Source organism: Nuphar pumila, chromosome 3 (genome assembly GCF_984573655.1).
Source record: "Nuphar pumila chromosome 3, dmNupPumi1.hap1.1, whole genome shotgun sequence".
NCBI lineage: Eukaryota > Viridiplantae > Streptophyta > Magnoliopsida > Nymphaeales > Nymphaeaceae > Nuphar > Nuphar pumila.
The window spans coordinates 484,295-503,339 of record NC_143251.1 but is presented as its reverse complement, the minus strand read 5'-3'; the positions used below and the strand labels follow the sequence as shown (position 1 = coordinate 503,339).

At 36.1% G+C, this 19,045-nt stretch overlaps 1 protein-coding gene across 8 annotated transcripts in view; it reads right to left on the bottom strand.

The window, feature by feature from the left end:
* The window catches only part of LOC149841558 (MIP18 family protein (DUF59)), a 101,548-nt gene that overhangs the window by 47,646 nt on the left and 34,857 nt on the right, over nt 1–19,045 (bottom strand). For all 8 annotated transcript variants that reach the window (XR_016430720.1, XR_016430719.1, XR_016430721.1 and 5 more), the window contains exon 3: nt 1,203–1,302. Coding sequence is in view for 5 of the 8 variants with exons in the window: in XM_089998531.1 (XP_089854657.1) it covers nt 1,203–1,302 (100 nt within the window). In the remaining 3 variants the exon portion in view is untranslated. The remainder of the gene's footprint in view (nt 1–1,202; nt 1,303–19,045) is intronic.

Genomic DNA, 19,045 nt, shown 5'->3' with positions numbered 1-19,045 from the left:
AAATAGGCAAACATAACAAAAAAGGGGACCCAAAACTGTATTGAGAAAAGAGAAAGATCAAAAACATATGAAACTGGTCTGGGATCTCGTGCAGATCAGAAACTGATCTAACGTCAATATGCAAAAGAGTTTCAAGTGATCCCTTTCAACCTTTGAAATCATGCATAGATCAAAATCTGATCTTGCATGATTGCTTTAGCAATGGATGGGTAAGATCATATGCAGTAATGTGATAGACAGGCAGAAAAATAATAGGCAATGAGAGAAGAAAATATTGCAACGTGAAGTTTCAGATTTTAGGAAATAGAAGAAAGAGGTTGGCTTGAGAGAGGAGCAGTAAGAAAGAGGGACAACAGAGATCTCAGATGAATCGAAGATTTAAAGATAAAAGGAATAAGAGAAACTGATACCTTAGAAGAAGACGACAAGACAGTCATAAGAAGATCCTTAAGCTTGGATCTGTTGCTCTGATACCATGATAGATATCATGGTTCCCTGCTTCATACACAAGAGGAGGCACCGAATGGGAGAGAGACAAGAAAGCTGCAGAATTTCCCAATAGCCGACTGTGGTATTGGGGTTCCCATTAAATACATGTTGTTACAATTGCTAGGGTACGGAAATACCCATCATACAACAAATGTAAATTACAATATGCCATTAATGCCTTTAATGAACATGTGCTAATTAGCTGAACTCGAACTGGGTTTGGATAAGATCCAAACCCAGTCGTGAATACACGCTTCTTTTCAGATAAGCCACATGTTTAAGACAATAAAACCATGCCAAGCATGTCATATTGAGTCTGTGTTGCTTTTCTTAACAAAAACACTTCCATTAAAGGATTACATTCACATATACAAAACATAAAATACTACATGTGCTTGCAGTTTTTTTGGGATACAATGAAAAAGTAAAAAAGCTATAAGAAGATTAAGTCATGAAGAGAGGATGTCCACTAGGGTTCAGAAAGAAAGACAAAACATGATTTGTAATAGAAGCAGGTTTAGAGAGAGAGAGAGAGATGGTATGTGTTTGAAAAAAAAGGGGAAAAGGAGGAAGAGAGAGGAAAGCATTAACCACTTACCTCATAAGAATAAGAGAAGATCAAAACAAATAATTAAAGATCACATCAAGCATCGGTATGGGATAGAGAATTTCCATAGTATTTAATTGTTTCAACTTTCATGGCCTCTGTCTACCTTAAAATGCGGTGGGAAGCAGCGCATCAGCTTAACTCGTAAGCACAAACCAATTACAGTTGCCATGCTACAGTGTTGTACAGTGGGGGTGAACGTAATCCTTCACATACAAAAAACATAAGTTTTAGCAGTACTAAAGAAGACATCAATAAATAAATTAAATATGCAAATAAAACTGGATCTAGACAAGATGGTAACTCGGAAAAGAAGGAATCACAGAAGCAGGAAATTCACGTGGTAATGGGAAAGTATGGCAGTAGCAATAAAATAAACAATTTAACAAAGAATTCTCATTAAGGAAACACATGGATGGATAAATATCAATTAAACGAGAAAAAAATTAATGGAAAGTAAGAACATAAGCACAACTTGGTAATTTGTGTTTGAACACTTCTATCTGTCAACCTATAGGTTTAGAAAAAAATAACAAGTCTCAATAAAATTAACTTCCCTTGAGAACCTCATAACAAGTATTTATAACATAAAAAAACCCTAATCTATGTTGGAACTTCGATAAGATCCGAATACAAAAGCAATTTTGAAAATAAAACCCAAATTCTAAATACTAATCGCATGTCCAATTGGATATTGGATCTCAATCCCACAATCATTTGTTCTTCTTTTTCTTCTTCTTGTTGGTTGTCTTGCTTGGATCTAATTCTGGATCGTCAAGTGCATCACCCTCCTCGAGTTGGGAAGGATTAGACTATGATGAATCATAGGCAACAATGTCATCACCACCAACTATGAGGCTTCATAATAAATTGACCCATGAAAATATAACGACTCCTCTTGCTCTGCATCCACACCTTTGCCTATCTCATCTGTAGCCTTCTCTTTATGCTCAACCAATTGGACATACTTGCAGATTGTCAGACATTGGGCTACCAAGTATCCAACTCTATCACATCATAATCATCTATGTCCGCTCTCAACTGCCCATGCATGAGACTGGCATTCTATGCAGGCCCTAAATGTTCACGTCGAGGTGTCTGCTTGGTGTCCCGATTAGAAGTATTTATTAAGTGTCATGTAGTGCTGGACCCAGTTTGGGTTTGGACCCAGTTTGGGTCTGGACCCAACCCAAACTGGGAAATCTTATTGACGTGTTTACTAGGGCACGGATGTAACATTGTAACTTATTAAGTTGTAACCTAATACCTAATGCTTAAATACATTAAACCAGGCCACGATAATTGAATGAAAAAGTCGTGAGCCTGTGTGCAGTAAAAACGACTCAGTGTCTCATCTTTCTTCTATCTTTTTCTTCTCACTTTTCCCTCTTTTGCAGATCAGCCCAGGTGGAAACTGATGTTCTAACATGGTATCAGAGTGTGGTGGGACCTAGGGCTCGGTATTGATTCCAAAAGGTATGACCTTAGAGATCATCTGATTTCGGCCAGGAAACTTTCCCACTTCCACAATCTGTGTTATCGTATTTTCTCTCAAACCAACGATCGCTTCTTCTCATCCAGATTTTCTTTTCTTGAAAGCACTTTCGCATTTTCATCTGAAACCCTTTCTTGAAACTCGTGATTTCCTCTTTCTTCCTTCATCTGAAAACACGATTTCTTCTTTCTTACTTCTCTAAAATTTGTTTTCTCATTCCTTTATTGCTGATTAATCTGAAAATACGATTAATCAACATCTCTTGAATCGTCGCTCGTGTTTTCTTTTCTTTTCTTTCTATTGGATTTGTTTTCTCATTCCTTTATCTGAATATTCATCGTTGATTAATCTGAAAACTCGGTTAATCAACATGATCTGACACTTGTTCACGTGATCCGATAACTTGAATATTCACAACGTTAATTAATTGTGCTTTGGCTTGATTCATAAATATTGAATTGATAATTTGAGTACTCTCGTGATCTGATATAAAAAAAAAAAGGCAGATACGAGTTCTGTTATAGCGAGTTCTCTTCTGGACTGATTTTAAACAGTCACACTATCTTAAGTTTTAAGTAGTCATTTGATTGCTTTTTTCTTAGAGTGCTTTCCATTTTATATTCTCGTGTCTCGTAACCATGGATTCTTTTCCAACCCAGTCCGGTTTGTCATCAAACTTCCTTAGTCAACTCGTTTCCGAAAAATTAAATAACTCCAATTTCCTGACTTGGAAGAGACAAATAGTTCCTTTTATCAGGAGCCAAGATCTCTTTGGTCATCTGGATGGATCAATTCCAGTCCCACCAGAGTTCATTGCAAAGGAGGAAACATATGCTCATGAGGCTGCATCTACTCACCTTGTTCGCAACCCGGATTATGTCTCTTGGATGAGAAAAGATCAGGCATTAATTGCCTACATCACGTCTACCTTGTCTCAGGAAGTACTAGTTGCTATCCTCGATGACTGCACAACGATGGAATTGTGGAATAGATTGACACATACTCTCAAATATTTGAAGCAAGAGTTTTATTCCTCAAGCGAGAATTCCAGCTTCTTAAGAAAGGTGGTCTATCTATCATGGATTACTTGAATAAGATGAAGACTATTACAGATCAACTAGCCATTATTGGATGTGAAGAGACGGACAAGGATAAAGTGCAACAAACATTGAATGGTTTAGGCCCAGATTATCATGTATTGGTGACATCATTATTGTGCTTGCCCGTGCTTCCCGCATTTGAAGACCTCCGAGCAAAACTTCTACAATACGAAATGTCATTGAAAGGCATCGCTGAAGATTCTAGTGCTCAATCTGACTCCCAAGATGTCTTAGCCACTAGGTTCTCCTTTGGTCGTGGTCGTGCAGGAAATGGCTTCAGAGCAGGAAGAGGTTGTGGTAGATTTGCAGGTCCAGGTTTGCTTCCCACACCCAATATGTCGTTCAACTCTAATGCGAAGAACCAAACTCAAAGAGGTGTCCCGACATGTTACCTGTGCAATAAAAAGGGACATATTAAGGCAAATTGCTGGTTTAATCCTCAAAATTAAGGCAAATTGCAAAACACTGAGAGCAAGAAGGAAGATAATGTTACCAAGTCTGATGGGGAGGTGAAACAACTTTTGTTGGCCGCACTGTCTGGGTTACACTTGAAACAGAATGACCAAGGATCATGGTATGTTGATTCAAGAGCAGTGACCCTTGTGTAAGCTTTCGAACTCTATTTCTTACTTTGGTAAAAATAGTATTGTTATTGGAGATGGATCTCACCATCACATTTCTCACATTGGTAATGCAATCATTCATCTGTCAAAATCATCTCTCAATTTGTCAAATGTTGTTCATGTTTCTAACATAAAAAAGAACATCATCTCTATGTCTAAACTTGTTGATGATACACATTCTTATGTTGAATTCACTCCCTCTTCTGTGTATGTCAAGGATCTTCAAACGAGGGAGACATTCGTTGAAGGGGAGCGAAAAGAAAATATGTATATCTTCAAGGAAGATCCATTTGCGCGCACCAATCCCGTCTTGAAGCCCTTATTGAAGTCTAAGTCTTTTCAATCTGAGTTATCTAAGTCAGGTCCTGAGTCTATTTTTAGTCTTTCCAAATGTAATAAGCCAAGTCTTTGGCATGATCGTCTTGGTCATTGCAGTTATTCTTTTCTTGAGAAACTTGTATCAAGCAAATTAATTCCTAAATCAAGCTTAGCTCTTGAGATCAGTAATAAAAAGTGTCCTAGTTGTCAGATGCGTAAGAGTCATGTACTTCCTTTTGATTCTATAAATAAAAGAGCTTCAAGATCCTTTGAAATTTTTTATTCAGATGTTTGGGGTCCTGCGCCCGTATGCTCTTCTTCTGGTAGCAGATATTATCTCATCTTTATTGACAGCTACTCTCGTTATACTTAGATATTCTTTATGAAGCATAAGTCTGAAACCTTTTCCATATTTCGCAACTTTCATGCCTTTGTTCGAAACCATTTCTCTACCAATATTTTGCATTTTCATTGTGATGGAGTTGGTGAGTATACATCGAAGGATTTTACTGATTTTCTCCAAAGTAATGGAATAAAGCGTAGAGTGTCTTGTCCACATACGCCACAACAAAATGGGGTCGCTGAGAGAAAGCATAGGCATATTGTTGAAACGGCTATGAGCATGATGCACGACAGTAATCTTTCCATTAGTCTGTGGACAGAAACATTCCATTCAGTTGTCTATATTATAAATCGTCTGCCTATGACAGTTTTGCAAAATAGTTCACCATTCTGTTCTCTTTTCGGCATTCAACTCGATTATAATGCTCTGTGTGTGTTTGGATGCATTTGTTATGTTCATATTGATGATTCTCTCAAGAACAAATTCCAACCAAAGGCTTCCAAGTGTAGATTTGTGGGATATGCTGATGATTATAAAGGTTATCGGTGCTATGACCCCATGACTAAGCGTATTAAGATTTCCAGGAATGTTGTGCTTGACGAGAATAATCTTGGAGATGTATCGTTTAATACTTGTCAAAGGATTCCCATAGAAGAAGTTTATCATCCGTGGATGAATGCAGAATTATTTGCAGATGCTTATGGTGATTGCTCACCTCAGTGTACCCAAGAAACAAACTCGGCTAACCAAAATAATATTGACTCAGGCCAAGCATGCTTACCTTAATCTGGTGATCAGGTCGGTGGAGCTTCACACACTGAAGAAGGAGCAGACCCACAATCGCATCCTATTGACAAATTTAAAGGGTATGTGTATGTGTGAAGAGAAAAAGGTACTCCCCCTGCTCCTCACATTGGATCAGATACTTATATGCCTGTTGGAAACCTGAGGAGTTCGAATAGAATCAGACATCCTATTGACAGATGGGTCAACTACAATAATTTTTCTATGGATCTTCACTTTTTCGGTCTCAGGTTGATAAGCATGATGAATCCATAGGGTTTCATCATGCTGTGAAATCAAACAAATGGATTGAGGCCATGAATGAATTGGAAGCGCTTCATGAATGTCAGACATGGGAAATTGTTGTCAGACCACCTAACATAAATGTTGAGTCCAAGTGGGTTTATAAAAGCAAATACAAACTCGATGGCACTATAGAACGCCCGATGACACTATAGAACGATACAAAGCAAGACTTGTTGCAAAGGGGTTTACACAGGAATATGGTCAGAACTATGATGAGACTTTCAGTCCCGTGGTCAAAACGGGGACAATAAGAATTATATTGTCTTTAGCCATCAAACATGGATGGACATTGAGTCAGTTAGAAGTCAAAAATGTGTTTCTTCATGAAGACTTGAAGGAAGAAGTTTACATAGAACAACCTCCAGGATATGCTGAGGGAGACCCGAGCACATATGTATACAGACTAAAAAGAGCCATATATGGTTTGAAGTAAGCCTCACGCTCGTGGTTTGAGAGTTTCTCCTTAGAAATACAGAGGCATGGATTCTGTAGATCTCTCTTAGACCACTCCTTATTCATCTTCAAGGATAAAGGCATAACCACCTTGTTGTTGATATACGTTGATGATATTATAGTTACAGAGAATTCCATGAATCACATTGAAGAAATAAAAAGACTATTAAGTCAAAGGTTTAGGATGAAAGATTTGGGAGATTTGCGTTATTTCCTTGGGGTCGAGGTAGACAGGAAAGATGGTTACCTGACCTTGACACAACATAAATACACACTAGATTTATTGAAAAAAATTGGTATGCAAGACTGCAAGCCTTTGTCTACACTGAGTGTCTTACATCAAAAGCTCAGTTCACAGGATGGAGATTTGTACCCGGATCCTACAAGATATCGAAGTGTAGTTGGCATGCTTCAATATCTTACCTTTACTCGCCCTGACATTGTTTATTCTGTCAATCAAGTGTCGCAGTTCATGCATGAGCCACGAACAGGGCATATCGATGCAATCAAGAGGGTGTTGAGATACTTAAAAGGTACCATTGGAGATGGGTTTGTGTATCAGAAAAGTTAAAAAAGAGGAAGCATGCATGATGTCATGGTCTACAGTGATGCGGACTGGGCAGGAGATCCTGATGAAAGGAGGTCGATTTCCGGATATTGCATCTTTCTTGGGGAAAACCTAGTATCCTGGAGCAGTAGAAAACAAAAAGCAGTAGCTAGATCAAGTACTGAGGCTGAATATCGATCAATGGCTGCTGCAACTGATGAAGCTACTTGGACAAGGCATTTGTTGAATGAATTGGAGGAACAGATTTCCAAGTCTATTTTATTCTGTGACAATCAAAGTGCCATTAAGATATCCTTTAATCCTATTTTTCACAGTAAGACAAAACACATTGAGATAGATCAGCATTTCATTCGACAGAAGGTTGAAGACAAAGAGATTGAGCCTCATTTCATTCCTACAGAAGACCAGGTGGCGGATTTGTTTACAAAGGGTTTGACGAAAAACAGATTTTGGTTCCTGAAGAACAAGTTGTCCATGGTTCAAGACCATGCACAACTTGAGGGAGAGTATTAAGTGTCGTGTAGTGTTGGACCCAGTTTGGGTCTGACCCAGACCCCAAACTGGGAAATCCTATTGACGTGTTTACTGGGGCACAAATGTAATATTGTAACTTGTTAAGTTGTAACCTAATACCTAATGCTTAAATACATTAAACCAGGCCACGATAATTGAATGAAAAAGTCGTGAGCCAGTGTGCAGTAAAAACGACTCAGTGTCTCATCTTTCTTCTATCTTTTTCTTCTCACTTTTCCCTCTTTTGCAAATCAGCCCAGGTGGAAACTAATGTTCTAACGGTATTGACAACATGCTGGTCCAAATTCATTATGTGTGTAACGCCCCAAAATTTTTAACCTTAATTATAGTTCAAATATTGAAATTTCGAGACCAATTTTTTTTTTATAAGTATAAATAAATCAAATCTTATAATGCGGAAACGATTTTTAAAAACGGTTAAAACTTTGGGTGCGGTTACACTAAAGATAACAATCAAATCAAAATGTACGAGATATACACATTTCAAACCACGTACAATATAAGACTGAAATATGAAGAGTTTTAATTTCATTTCAAATCAGAGTATGAAAAAATACTTCAGTCTCTACATGATCAAGTACTTAAAACGAAAAGATCATGAATATCAAGATCGCAAGGTAAGAGTGGACCCACGAGGATGCAGCTCGACCAGCCCTTCACTCCAACTACTAATCATACTTTACCTGCATTACCTGCCCCCATAAAACAGGGTCAGACTCGCTAAAGTTAGGTAAAGCAATCCAAACTCAAACTTAAAGAAAACATATCAAGCAATTAAAGGTAAAGATATATTATTCATCCATCGTCAAGAGATAGACAAGAGAACGTCCTATGAGTCATTCATTTCAAGCATTCGAACATAAAACATTTAAAAGCATTTCATCACTTAATATTCTATTCAACCTTAACTCACGTAATAAAGCATAATCTAGATACATTCAAGTCATACAAGTCATCGCATAAATATATATATATATATAAAAATATATATATATATATATATATAAATATATATATATATATGCATCTAAGACATTCAGATCATTGCATCATTTTTATATACATTCATAATTTTTATAAACAATAAGTCAAATCACATTTCACCATTCCAACGTGACACACACGCACATACCTTATAAGTAATTTAGTTAGATATTCATGATAGACATCAATCATGATACATAGGTGTGATATATTTACTCAGACAATCATAATGCAATCATTTGCAATGAAACTATGTAAGCGTGATGTATCGTTCACCTAATAAGTCAAAACTAGTCATTTGTAGGCATGATATGTTATTCACCTATACGCTAACATAAGTGTCACAATCATAACCTCATATCAATATCTAAAATCAATAAGGATCTGATTATCATATCTCAGTTCAATATATAATCATGCTATAATAAAAAAGCCAAATCTATAGATTCATAACCGGTTATCTCAATCAACTCAGAAGATCATCATAATTCATCATAATATTTCATTTATTCATAATAAAAAATTACAAAATCCACACCGGATCACCTAGTCTGGGAAATGTACAACCTCACAAAGAGTTACCGCCCTAGACGGATGGTCTGCCTGGTCTTCGACAATGCACTTCCTCACAGGAATATACCGTCTTCGCGGGCTACCCGCTCTTGGACAATGCACTTCCTCACAGAGACTTACTGCTCTAGCCGGATTACCTGATCTGATCATGCACACCCTCACAGAGAATCCTTTGGAAACAGTTCTTCAACGGGTGCCATATCCAATGAAAGCTATTGTGATACATGCATCAATACAATTGATCACTCTCAGGGTCGATAGCCATCAATACGGGGATAAGCATGTATATAATCAAAGCATCACATCATACATCACTTCATATGACATTAAAATTATAAAATCACACATTTAACCAATAAGGCTTCATAAACCAAAGTTCACTATTGAACTTAAACATGCATCGCATGCATTTATAATCTCATTTCACGTGGCATTTAAATCATATCATACAGAAGCATATTATCCTACGCATCATATCATCGCCACAAAGAACATTGCACTTCGTAAATTGAACCTCAAAGCATGCGTAAACAAAACATGAGTTCTATGCATGCATGTGTGAACATGCACATTTCATAATACGAAGCAACTAAACCTCAACATACATAACTCTTACGTAGTTCAAGATTTGCACACGATAAAAGTCATATGCATTTTTCACCACATGAATCGATATATCACCTTAGATATAATTGTGTAAGGGTTGGTCAAAATCTCATTGACCATCCTACCGTACATCATACGCATATATTTCTCAAGCAAACAAAACATACAAGTTCAAAACAATTTATAACATTCGCATGCATTCTTCCATACAAGAATAAATGAGTCCATCACATGACAAGACAATATATATAACATTCACATTATACATCGAACACGACTTATACATATCCAGTGTAGTTATATGTGCATATATTTACATTCATAAGTGCACGGGTATTCAAATACACACAGGCATACCTGCAGCAAACACACTCCATATTCCACTAACTGCAATCATTACAAGCATGATCTCCGAATTACAATCACAAGAGTCATAGATATCCATAACAAAGTGAAGTGTGTGAGCATAACTTATATTTGCAATTCATTTAAATATTCAGTGCAACGACATCATGCTTACACAATTAGTGCCTAAACATGCTCTCTACAAGTTCAGTTAAGGTATCCTACCTTAATAATGTGAAGAACAATGAATCGAAACTTAAAAGACCAAGGAGTTTTGAAGTCCGCAAAGACCGCTACCCAAGCAATACAACGAACCCTTCGTGTGCGATCGCAAATGCAAAAAACTCAAAAAATGCCAATTATAACAAGATTAGCTAAAAATAGCAAATTACCCTATAAATCATTACCAAGAGTCAAATAACACACAAATACACTCCAATAATTTACAAACTCCATCAAAAATATGATATATATATAAATAGTGATTTATAGCCCAAAATAGTTCTATAAATGCAAATTATACTCTGATTGGCTTGAATGAACAAATGAATATGTAATAAACAAATAAATAAAATTCAAAAGCTAAAATCACATTTCTAATTTGGAGATAAAAAATAAGTTCTTTATTTATTAATAATCCTTAAAAATTACGAGTTTTACAATGTGAGTTGGGAAAGCATCCTGGACCATCAAGACGATGATGCCAGCAAATCGCTCTTTGACTTGATTTTTTTCTCAATAGACATCACATTTTTGGTGGCTTGATCCATATTCGAAACCATAGACAAATCATTATTAAAATATGTAATCAAATCTTGTAATCCAATAAATATTTTATATATATAAGGTAATATATGTATATGTATCTACCTATTATATATATAAAATATATATTTATTTCATTTCAGTCATGAGGGTATATTCATCTTTTTAAGAATATGTATGTAATTTTATTTTTTCTTTTCTTTTCTTTTTTTCTTATTCTTTCTTTTCGGTTTTAGCACATGGAGGGACCCACTCAATATGATCATTGGGCCCCTCAAACGGTTATAATTATAACATTGGAGGGGTCCCAACGATCATATTGGGAGCCCCTCCATGCCTCTCATTGTGTATAAATAAGGGAGTTCCTGTAATGAAACAAGGTACAATGGAACAATAGTGAAACAAACACAATGCCAACAAAAAGCTTTAATAAACTCACTTAAAGTTGGTCACTAATGGACCAAATACAATCTCAAGAGAGATAAAAATACCAAAACAGCACAATAGGCATATAAGATGGGAAAAAACTCTAAAGAAAACCCTCAAATGCTTCTAAAAGCACTGAGGAATAACAAGGGAGTGAGGCCCTATTTATAGAGCCTCACTCCAACACATGGGAGGCAGTCCAACTCTTTGGACTGCCTTCCAACAGTCATTATTATGACTATTGGGTGGCAGTCCAACGTCTAGTTGGACTGCTGCCCAACAGTCATATTTTGACTGTTGTGCCTAAGCTGTATGACAATTTATATATTACAATGCTAAATTACATTTCAGTCCCTAATGGATTGTACTATATGATAAAAGACAAAAATACCCTTATCGGGTATTTGAATACAATTTTATTTTTAACACTCCTCAAACTTGTGGGGAAATCACCGAAAGTTTGCTAAGAAGATATAAAAATTGAGGTAGTGGAAGAGCTTTGGTGAAGAAGTCTGTAATCTGAAATTCGGACAAGACATATGGCAATGTAATGGTCCCCTTCAAATATTCTTCGCGAACATAGTGACAATCCATCTCAATGTGTTTTGTTCGCTCGTGAAATGTGTGATTGCTGGTTATATAGATGGCACTTTTATTATCACAGCATAGCTTTGAAGGTTCTGAGACATCAACACCCATATCGGAAAGTAGTGCTCCCATCCACACAACTTCAGTGGTTGTGGTAGCCATTGCCCTGTACTCAGCTTCCGTAGAGGATAAAGACACTTTCTGTTGTTTTTTGCATCGCCAAGAAATGAGAGAATCACCTAAAAACACACAAAAGCCAGTAGTTGAGTGACGATTATTGGGATCTCCTCCCCAGTCAGAATCAGTGTAAGAAATAAGACTTAAAGATGAGGAAGAGGATAAGAATAGTCCTTTAGATATAGTTTTCTTGATATATCGAACTATTCTTAATACTGCACTCATGTGGACGGTTGTGGGCGCATGTTTAAATTGACTTGCAGAATGTATAGCATGCGCAATATCTGACCTTATAATGGACAGATACATCAACGATCCAATAAGTTGTCGATAAGGGGTTGGATCATCTAATAATACTCCATCTTCAGCTCGCATTTTCGCATTTATTACTTCAAGAGTATCAGCATATTTTGTGTCCGTGATTCCTGAACGCTCAATAATATCAGCTGCAAACTTGATTTGAGATAAAATATATCCTCTTGGTGAGTAGGCTACTTCAATTCCTAAAAAGTATCTCAAAAAATCAAGATCAATCATATCAAAAGATTTTTTAACCAAAATTTTAATATCTTTAATTTCCTTTTGATCATTCCCTGTGATGATCATATCATCAACATACAAAAGAAGAATGATCAATGAGGTACCTGTAGATCTCACAAAAAGAGCAGTGTCAGTGTAACAAGATTTAAATCCAAGTTTTAATATCGTACCACTAAACCAATCATACCATGCTTTAGGGGTTTGTTTAAGCCCGTACAGGGCTTTTTGAAGACGAAGGACCATGCCTTTTTCAATAGACAGACTAGGGGGAGGATCCATATATACTTCTTCATTTAAGTTTCTGATCAAGAATGCATTTTTAATATCTAACTGGTATATCGGCCATTTTCGAATGGATGTTATAGCAACTAGAGTTCTAACTGTAGTCATACGAGCTACTGGGGCAAAGGTTTCTTCATAATCTATACCATATTCTTGAGAATATCCTTTTGCAACAAGTCTTGCTTTATATCTCTCAAGAAACCCGTCACTTTTTGTTTTAATTTTAAACACCCATCTACACCCTATTGGCTTCTTTCCGATAGAAAGAGGTTGAATTGCCCAAGTGTGAGCCTTGTGTAATGCATCTAATTCAATTTTCATGGCTTCAACCCATTCGTTTATATTTTTGGCCTTGTTATAGTTGGATGGTTCATGATAGGAATGAATGGCTAGAAGACATGCCTTGTAGTTTGGTAAGAAGGATTCATATGAGACAAACCTACTTGGAGGCCTATGTGTTCGTTCTGACCTTCTAACCCTAGTTTCTTCAATATTTGTTAATTGATTATATCTGTCAAGGGCACATGGATGCTCCCTAGTATTTCGTCTAGAGTATTAAAGAAGATCTTGAGATGGTTCACTACTTGAGCCATTAATAGACTTGAAGGTTTCAATATCATTACTAATACCTTTATTGGGTAACAAATCAAATAAGAAAGCATACTCGGATTCTTCCTTAAGAAGTTCAAAATCAAATCCACTGTCATTTTCTAGAAAGGTAACATTTCTAGAAACATAGAGTTTATCATTTGTTTTATCATAACATCGATATCTTTTTTTATTATTTGCATAACTAAGAAAGACACATTTTATGGCTTTAGGAGAGAGTTTGCTATATTTTTCAAGAAACACGAAGCATTTACAACCAAATACCCTTAGCCTTTTTAAATCAGGAGAAATTTTAAAGAGTTTTTCAATAGGAGACTTATTTTCCAAAGTTTGAGAAGGCATTCTATTTATTAGATAGACCGTGGTTAGGGCAGCTTCAGCCCAAAATTGCTTTGGAATTTCTTTTGAAATAAGTATAGTTCTAGTAGTTTCAATGATATGACAATGTTTTCTTTCAGAAATCCCATTTTGTTGAGGTGTCCTAGGGCATGATTTTTGATGCACAATTACAGGATTTTTTAGATATAATTGAAATCATTTGAAAGAAACTCTCCCCCAGAGTCGGAGCGAAAGACTTTAATATTTGTTTTAAATTGATTTTTAACTAGATTATGAAAGTTTTTAAAACATGAAAAAACTTCGGATTTGAGTTTTAGAAAGTAAATCCAAGTATGTCTACTAAAATCATCTATAAATGTAACATAGTATGAATAACCACCTTTTGACATAACAGGGGCGGACCCCACACATCCAAATGCACTAATTTAAAATTTTTATGTGTCACAGAGGTTCTAGACCCAAAAGCTATCATTTGCATTTTTCCAAGTATACAATCTTCACATACAAAAATTTTATCTTTACAAAACTTTTTCAAAAATAGAAAAATAGATCATTTGGATATACTTGGGTGTCCTAATCTTTTATGCCAAAGATCTATATTAATGTCTTTGACATGATTACAAAACGAGTATTTTGGTAAACACAGAAAATTCATATAGTAAAGGTCTCCTCGTCTATGGCCTTGCCCAATCAGCTTCCCTGATAGGAGATCCTGCACCCAACACGCCTTAGATGAGAAGAATACTTTACAACCATAGTCAGCAATTTGAGAGACCGAAAAAAGATTTAAATCCAGTTTGGGAATGACTCTCACTTTTAAAACAAAGAATTTTTTTGAAATATCATCAAGGTTTTCTAAGCTTTTGACTTTTAAAGAGGTACCATCGACAGTTGAGACACATAAGAAATATGATTTAATGCAATCGGATAATAGAGATTCATTATGAGTCATATGGAAAGAAGCACCTGAGTCTAGAATCCAAGAGGTCTTACTTGGAGGAGACGAGGAAGAGATGGCAGCTCCGGATGTAGAAGGTGCAGCCTTAAGAAGTTGTGAGACGACTTCTGCTATTTGAGCAAGATTTAATTCATTGAAGCTGCCCCATTTTCTTGATTCTTGAGGTTCTTCACTTAAGGCGGCCACCTTTTTAAATTTGGGACATTCTGATCTTATATGTCCGGGTTCCTTACAATGATGACAAATAATTTTTCCTTTGTATCCTCCTCCATTGTGTCCTTCCCCATTGAACTTCTTCTCAAAGTGAGGTGGTTTATATGTTTTCACAAAATTTTCGGGCCTTGCCATGGCAAGGACCTCATCATTAGACTTGTGCATTCCAAGTCTTGTCTCTTGACAAATTTGAGCAAGGGCCTCACTTATAGAAGGAGAAGTGGTCCTATGAAGTAAGAAAGATCTTACTTGCTCAAATTCCGGTCGAAGGTCATAAAGAAAGGAGAAAATATTTTATCTTTCGACTTGGGTCCTTCTCATATCAATAGCCGAACCTTCTCATTTTAGTTCCAACATGGCTAATTCATCCCAAATAAGAGATAAAATACTGTAAAAATCTCTTACACTTTTATCTCCTTGTTTTGAATTACGTACCTTGTCTTGGAGATAATAAAGTCTAGCCATATCCTTTTGGATAAAGGTACTTCTTAGAAAGCTCCATGTGTCACATGCCTTCTTGAATTTGATGATATTGGTGACGATTTGAACTCCATGGTATTCATAAACCATGAGAGTATTTGTGCATTGCTTGCCTCCCAATCTTCCAATTTATTTTGGAATTCTTCCAAGGCTTTTTCTTTTTCTTCTTCAGACAAGGCTTTGACTTGATCTCCTTCTCTTCTAGTCAATTTGAGTTGTGGTTCACTAGTAGAACCACTAACAAAACCCCACAATTTTTTTCCTTTGATATGATTCTCCATAGTCGTCGCCCACATCAAGTAGTTGTTTTCATTGAGTTTGTAGGTGATGACGATGGCAGACTCTCTTTCTCCCATAATGAATACTTAGAGTTTAGAATAGAGGAGATAAAGAATGATCAATGATCGAAGAACACTTCACGAGATTCTTCTTCTTTCAAAAGCCTAGCTCTGATATCATGTAATGAAACAAGGTACAATGGAACAATAGTGAAACAAACAGAATGCCAACAAAAAGCTTTAATAAACTCACTTAAAGTTGGTCACTAATGGACCAAATACAATCTCAAGAGAGATAAAAATACCAAAACAACACAATACGCATACAAGCCTATAAGATGAGAAAAAACTCTAGAGAAAACCCTAAAATGCTTCTAAAAGCACTGAGGAATAACCAGGGAGTGAGGCTCTATTTATAAAGCCTCACTCCAACATATGGGAGGCAGTCCAGCTCTTTGGATTGCCTTTCAACAGTCATTATTATGACTGTTGGGTGGCAGTCCAACGTCTAGTTGGACTGCTGCCCAAAAGTCATATTTTGACTGTTGTGCACAACAGTCATATTTTGACTCTTGTGTACAACAGTCAAATATGACTGTTGTGCCTAAGCTGTATGACAATTTATTTATTACAATGCTAAATTACATTTCAGTCCCTAGTGGACTGTACTATATGATAAAAGACAAAAATACCCTTATCGGGTATTTGAATACAATTTTATTTTTAACAGTTCCCCCCCCCCCCCTTGTCTTTTGGCATGGCTTTGGGTCAAAGCCCAAGTATTCAATAAAGCTTTTATTCATTTTTAGTGCATTTGTAAGATTGATTGATTTGTACTTTTGTGCACAAGTGTTCTTTGTGTTTTTATTGTGCATATGTGCACTTGTCCTTCATCAAGAACATTGGGTCTTGATTATAGTATCTTGTTGAAGATACCTTTACATGGTATCAAAGCCAGGTTTGAGGAAGAAAGCTCGTGCATTCTGCACATTCTTGGGTGCCTCGAAAAACGTGCCTTCAAAGTCATTGGAGATTGGAGTGGATCATTTTCTTCGGCCAATATTTTAGAAGTCTTCTTTGTCAAGAAAGACTTAAAAATCTATTGAGGTACGTGTTCTTTTTGTATTTCTATCCTCTCTAATGGGCGAAAAAAACTCACTTCTCCCTTGGGTTTAAACTCAATGGTTCAAACTATCATGTTTGGGCAGGTAATATGGAAGCCATATTAAAGGGAAGGGGCTTTAAGGGTACGTTCAAGGTTCAATACCGGAACCCGAACCAAAAATTACTATTATGAAAAAAGGAGATATAAAGATTCTTAAAGGAGAAGAAAAGCAATGAGCTCTTGAAGATTATTCAAAGAAACATTACGAATGGGAAATAAAAAACTTCAAGATCTTATCATAGTTTTTCTCATCCGTTGAAACTAAGATCAATGCCAACATCATCAAATTCAAAAAAGCTTCTGAAGCTTGGCTATATCTTGATAAAATGTATACATCAAGAGATTTATCGCACAAGTACTACATTCAAAAGAAGGCATTAACCCTACAACAAAATGAGATGACTATTCGAGAATACTTTGCCGAATTGTCTTCCATTTGGGATGAGTTTGCTATGCTAGAACCCAAATAAAGTGATGAAGCTATCGAGCTTAGACACAAGCAACTGGAGGAATATCGTTTTTTTAACTTCCTAAATGGCCTTAGACCCGAATTTGAACAAATTTGGTTCTCTCTTCTTTCTTCTTTCATGTCTCCCTCTATTGAAGATGTTATTACTAAATTGAGTGGGGAAGAAACCCGTATGGGTATTAGTAAGAGCAAACCTAGCATCCTTACTACCTCTTCTATTCAAGTAGAAAGTGAAGGAGTGAATGTCGTTTCAAGACCGGGTAACAATGTGAGGACTTACAAACCTTCTCACTTCAAGAATCAAAATCAAGGAGGAAATGGGCACAATGGAAAAAGAGACTATGGAAAACTAACTTGTCATTTTTGTAAAGAACTGGGGCATATCAAACCTACTAGACCAAAATGGAAGAAATTGCTTGCAATGGCTACCACATCTCAACCGGAAGAACGGCCATCATCTTCCAATGGGTCTCTCTCTTTACAACAAACTATGGAAGCTCTTCAACCTCTTCTCAAGGTAGAAACTTCCGGAACCGCTATGACAACCTCTTCACCTCCCGGTAACATATCTTGGCTTTTAGATTCTGGTGCATCATTTCATATGACCCCAAGTGCTTGTTTTCTTTCTGAATATTCTAAAAACTTTTTTCTATCTTTTGTCTCAACGGCGGATGGAACATCTCTTGAAATTAAAGGAATAGGCAATTTCGAAAAACAATATTTTTTATTCTAAAAATTAGATTCATACCAAAACTAAATTTGAATTTGCTTTCGGTTTCTCAACTCTAGGACCATGGTTGTGATATAAAATTCTCTTTTGATAAATGTTGGATACAGGATCGTCGATCCGAGAGGTTAATTGGGGAAGGCTCTAGGAGAGGAGATTTCTACTATGTTGACTCTCTCCAAGTTCCCAAGAATCAATTTTGTAATGTTGTCCAAAATAAGGATATTCATGTATGGCATAAGAGACTTGGACATCCCAACATTGTTAAAATTTCATATTTACCTTTTGTTAAACACCTTTGTAAAGGAGATTTTGTAAGTAATGAATGTATTCTTGGGAAAATGAAAAGTTTACCTTTTTATCAAAGATCCATGTTTACAACAAAACCTTTTGAAATCGTTCATTCTGACGTATAGAGTCTGACTCCTATGATATCTAAAGAAAATTTCTCATATTATGTGATTTTTGTTGATAATTACACTAGGTATTGTTGGATATATTTTCTCAAACATAAACATGAAGTTTTTTCGACTTTTAAAACTTTTCATATGATGATTTTAAATCAATTCAATGGAAACTTAAAAATTCTTAGATCTGACTACGGAGGAGAATACCTCCCAAATGATTTCAAGAGTTATCTTGAAAGTTGTGGTATTCTCCATCAAAAATCTTGCCCAAAAACTCCTCAACAAAACGGATTAGCCGAACGAAAGCATAGGCACATTATTGAAACAACTCGAACTTTGCTTATTTCACAAAACATTCTAAAAAACCTCTGGGTTGAGGGAGACCTTACTTCGGTCTATCTCATAAATAGACTTCCATCAAAGAATTTGAACAAAATTTCTCTTTTTGAAAAATTATACGAGAAGGAACCTGACTATCGCAGGTTAAGGGTTTTT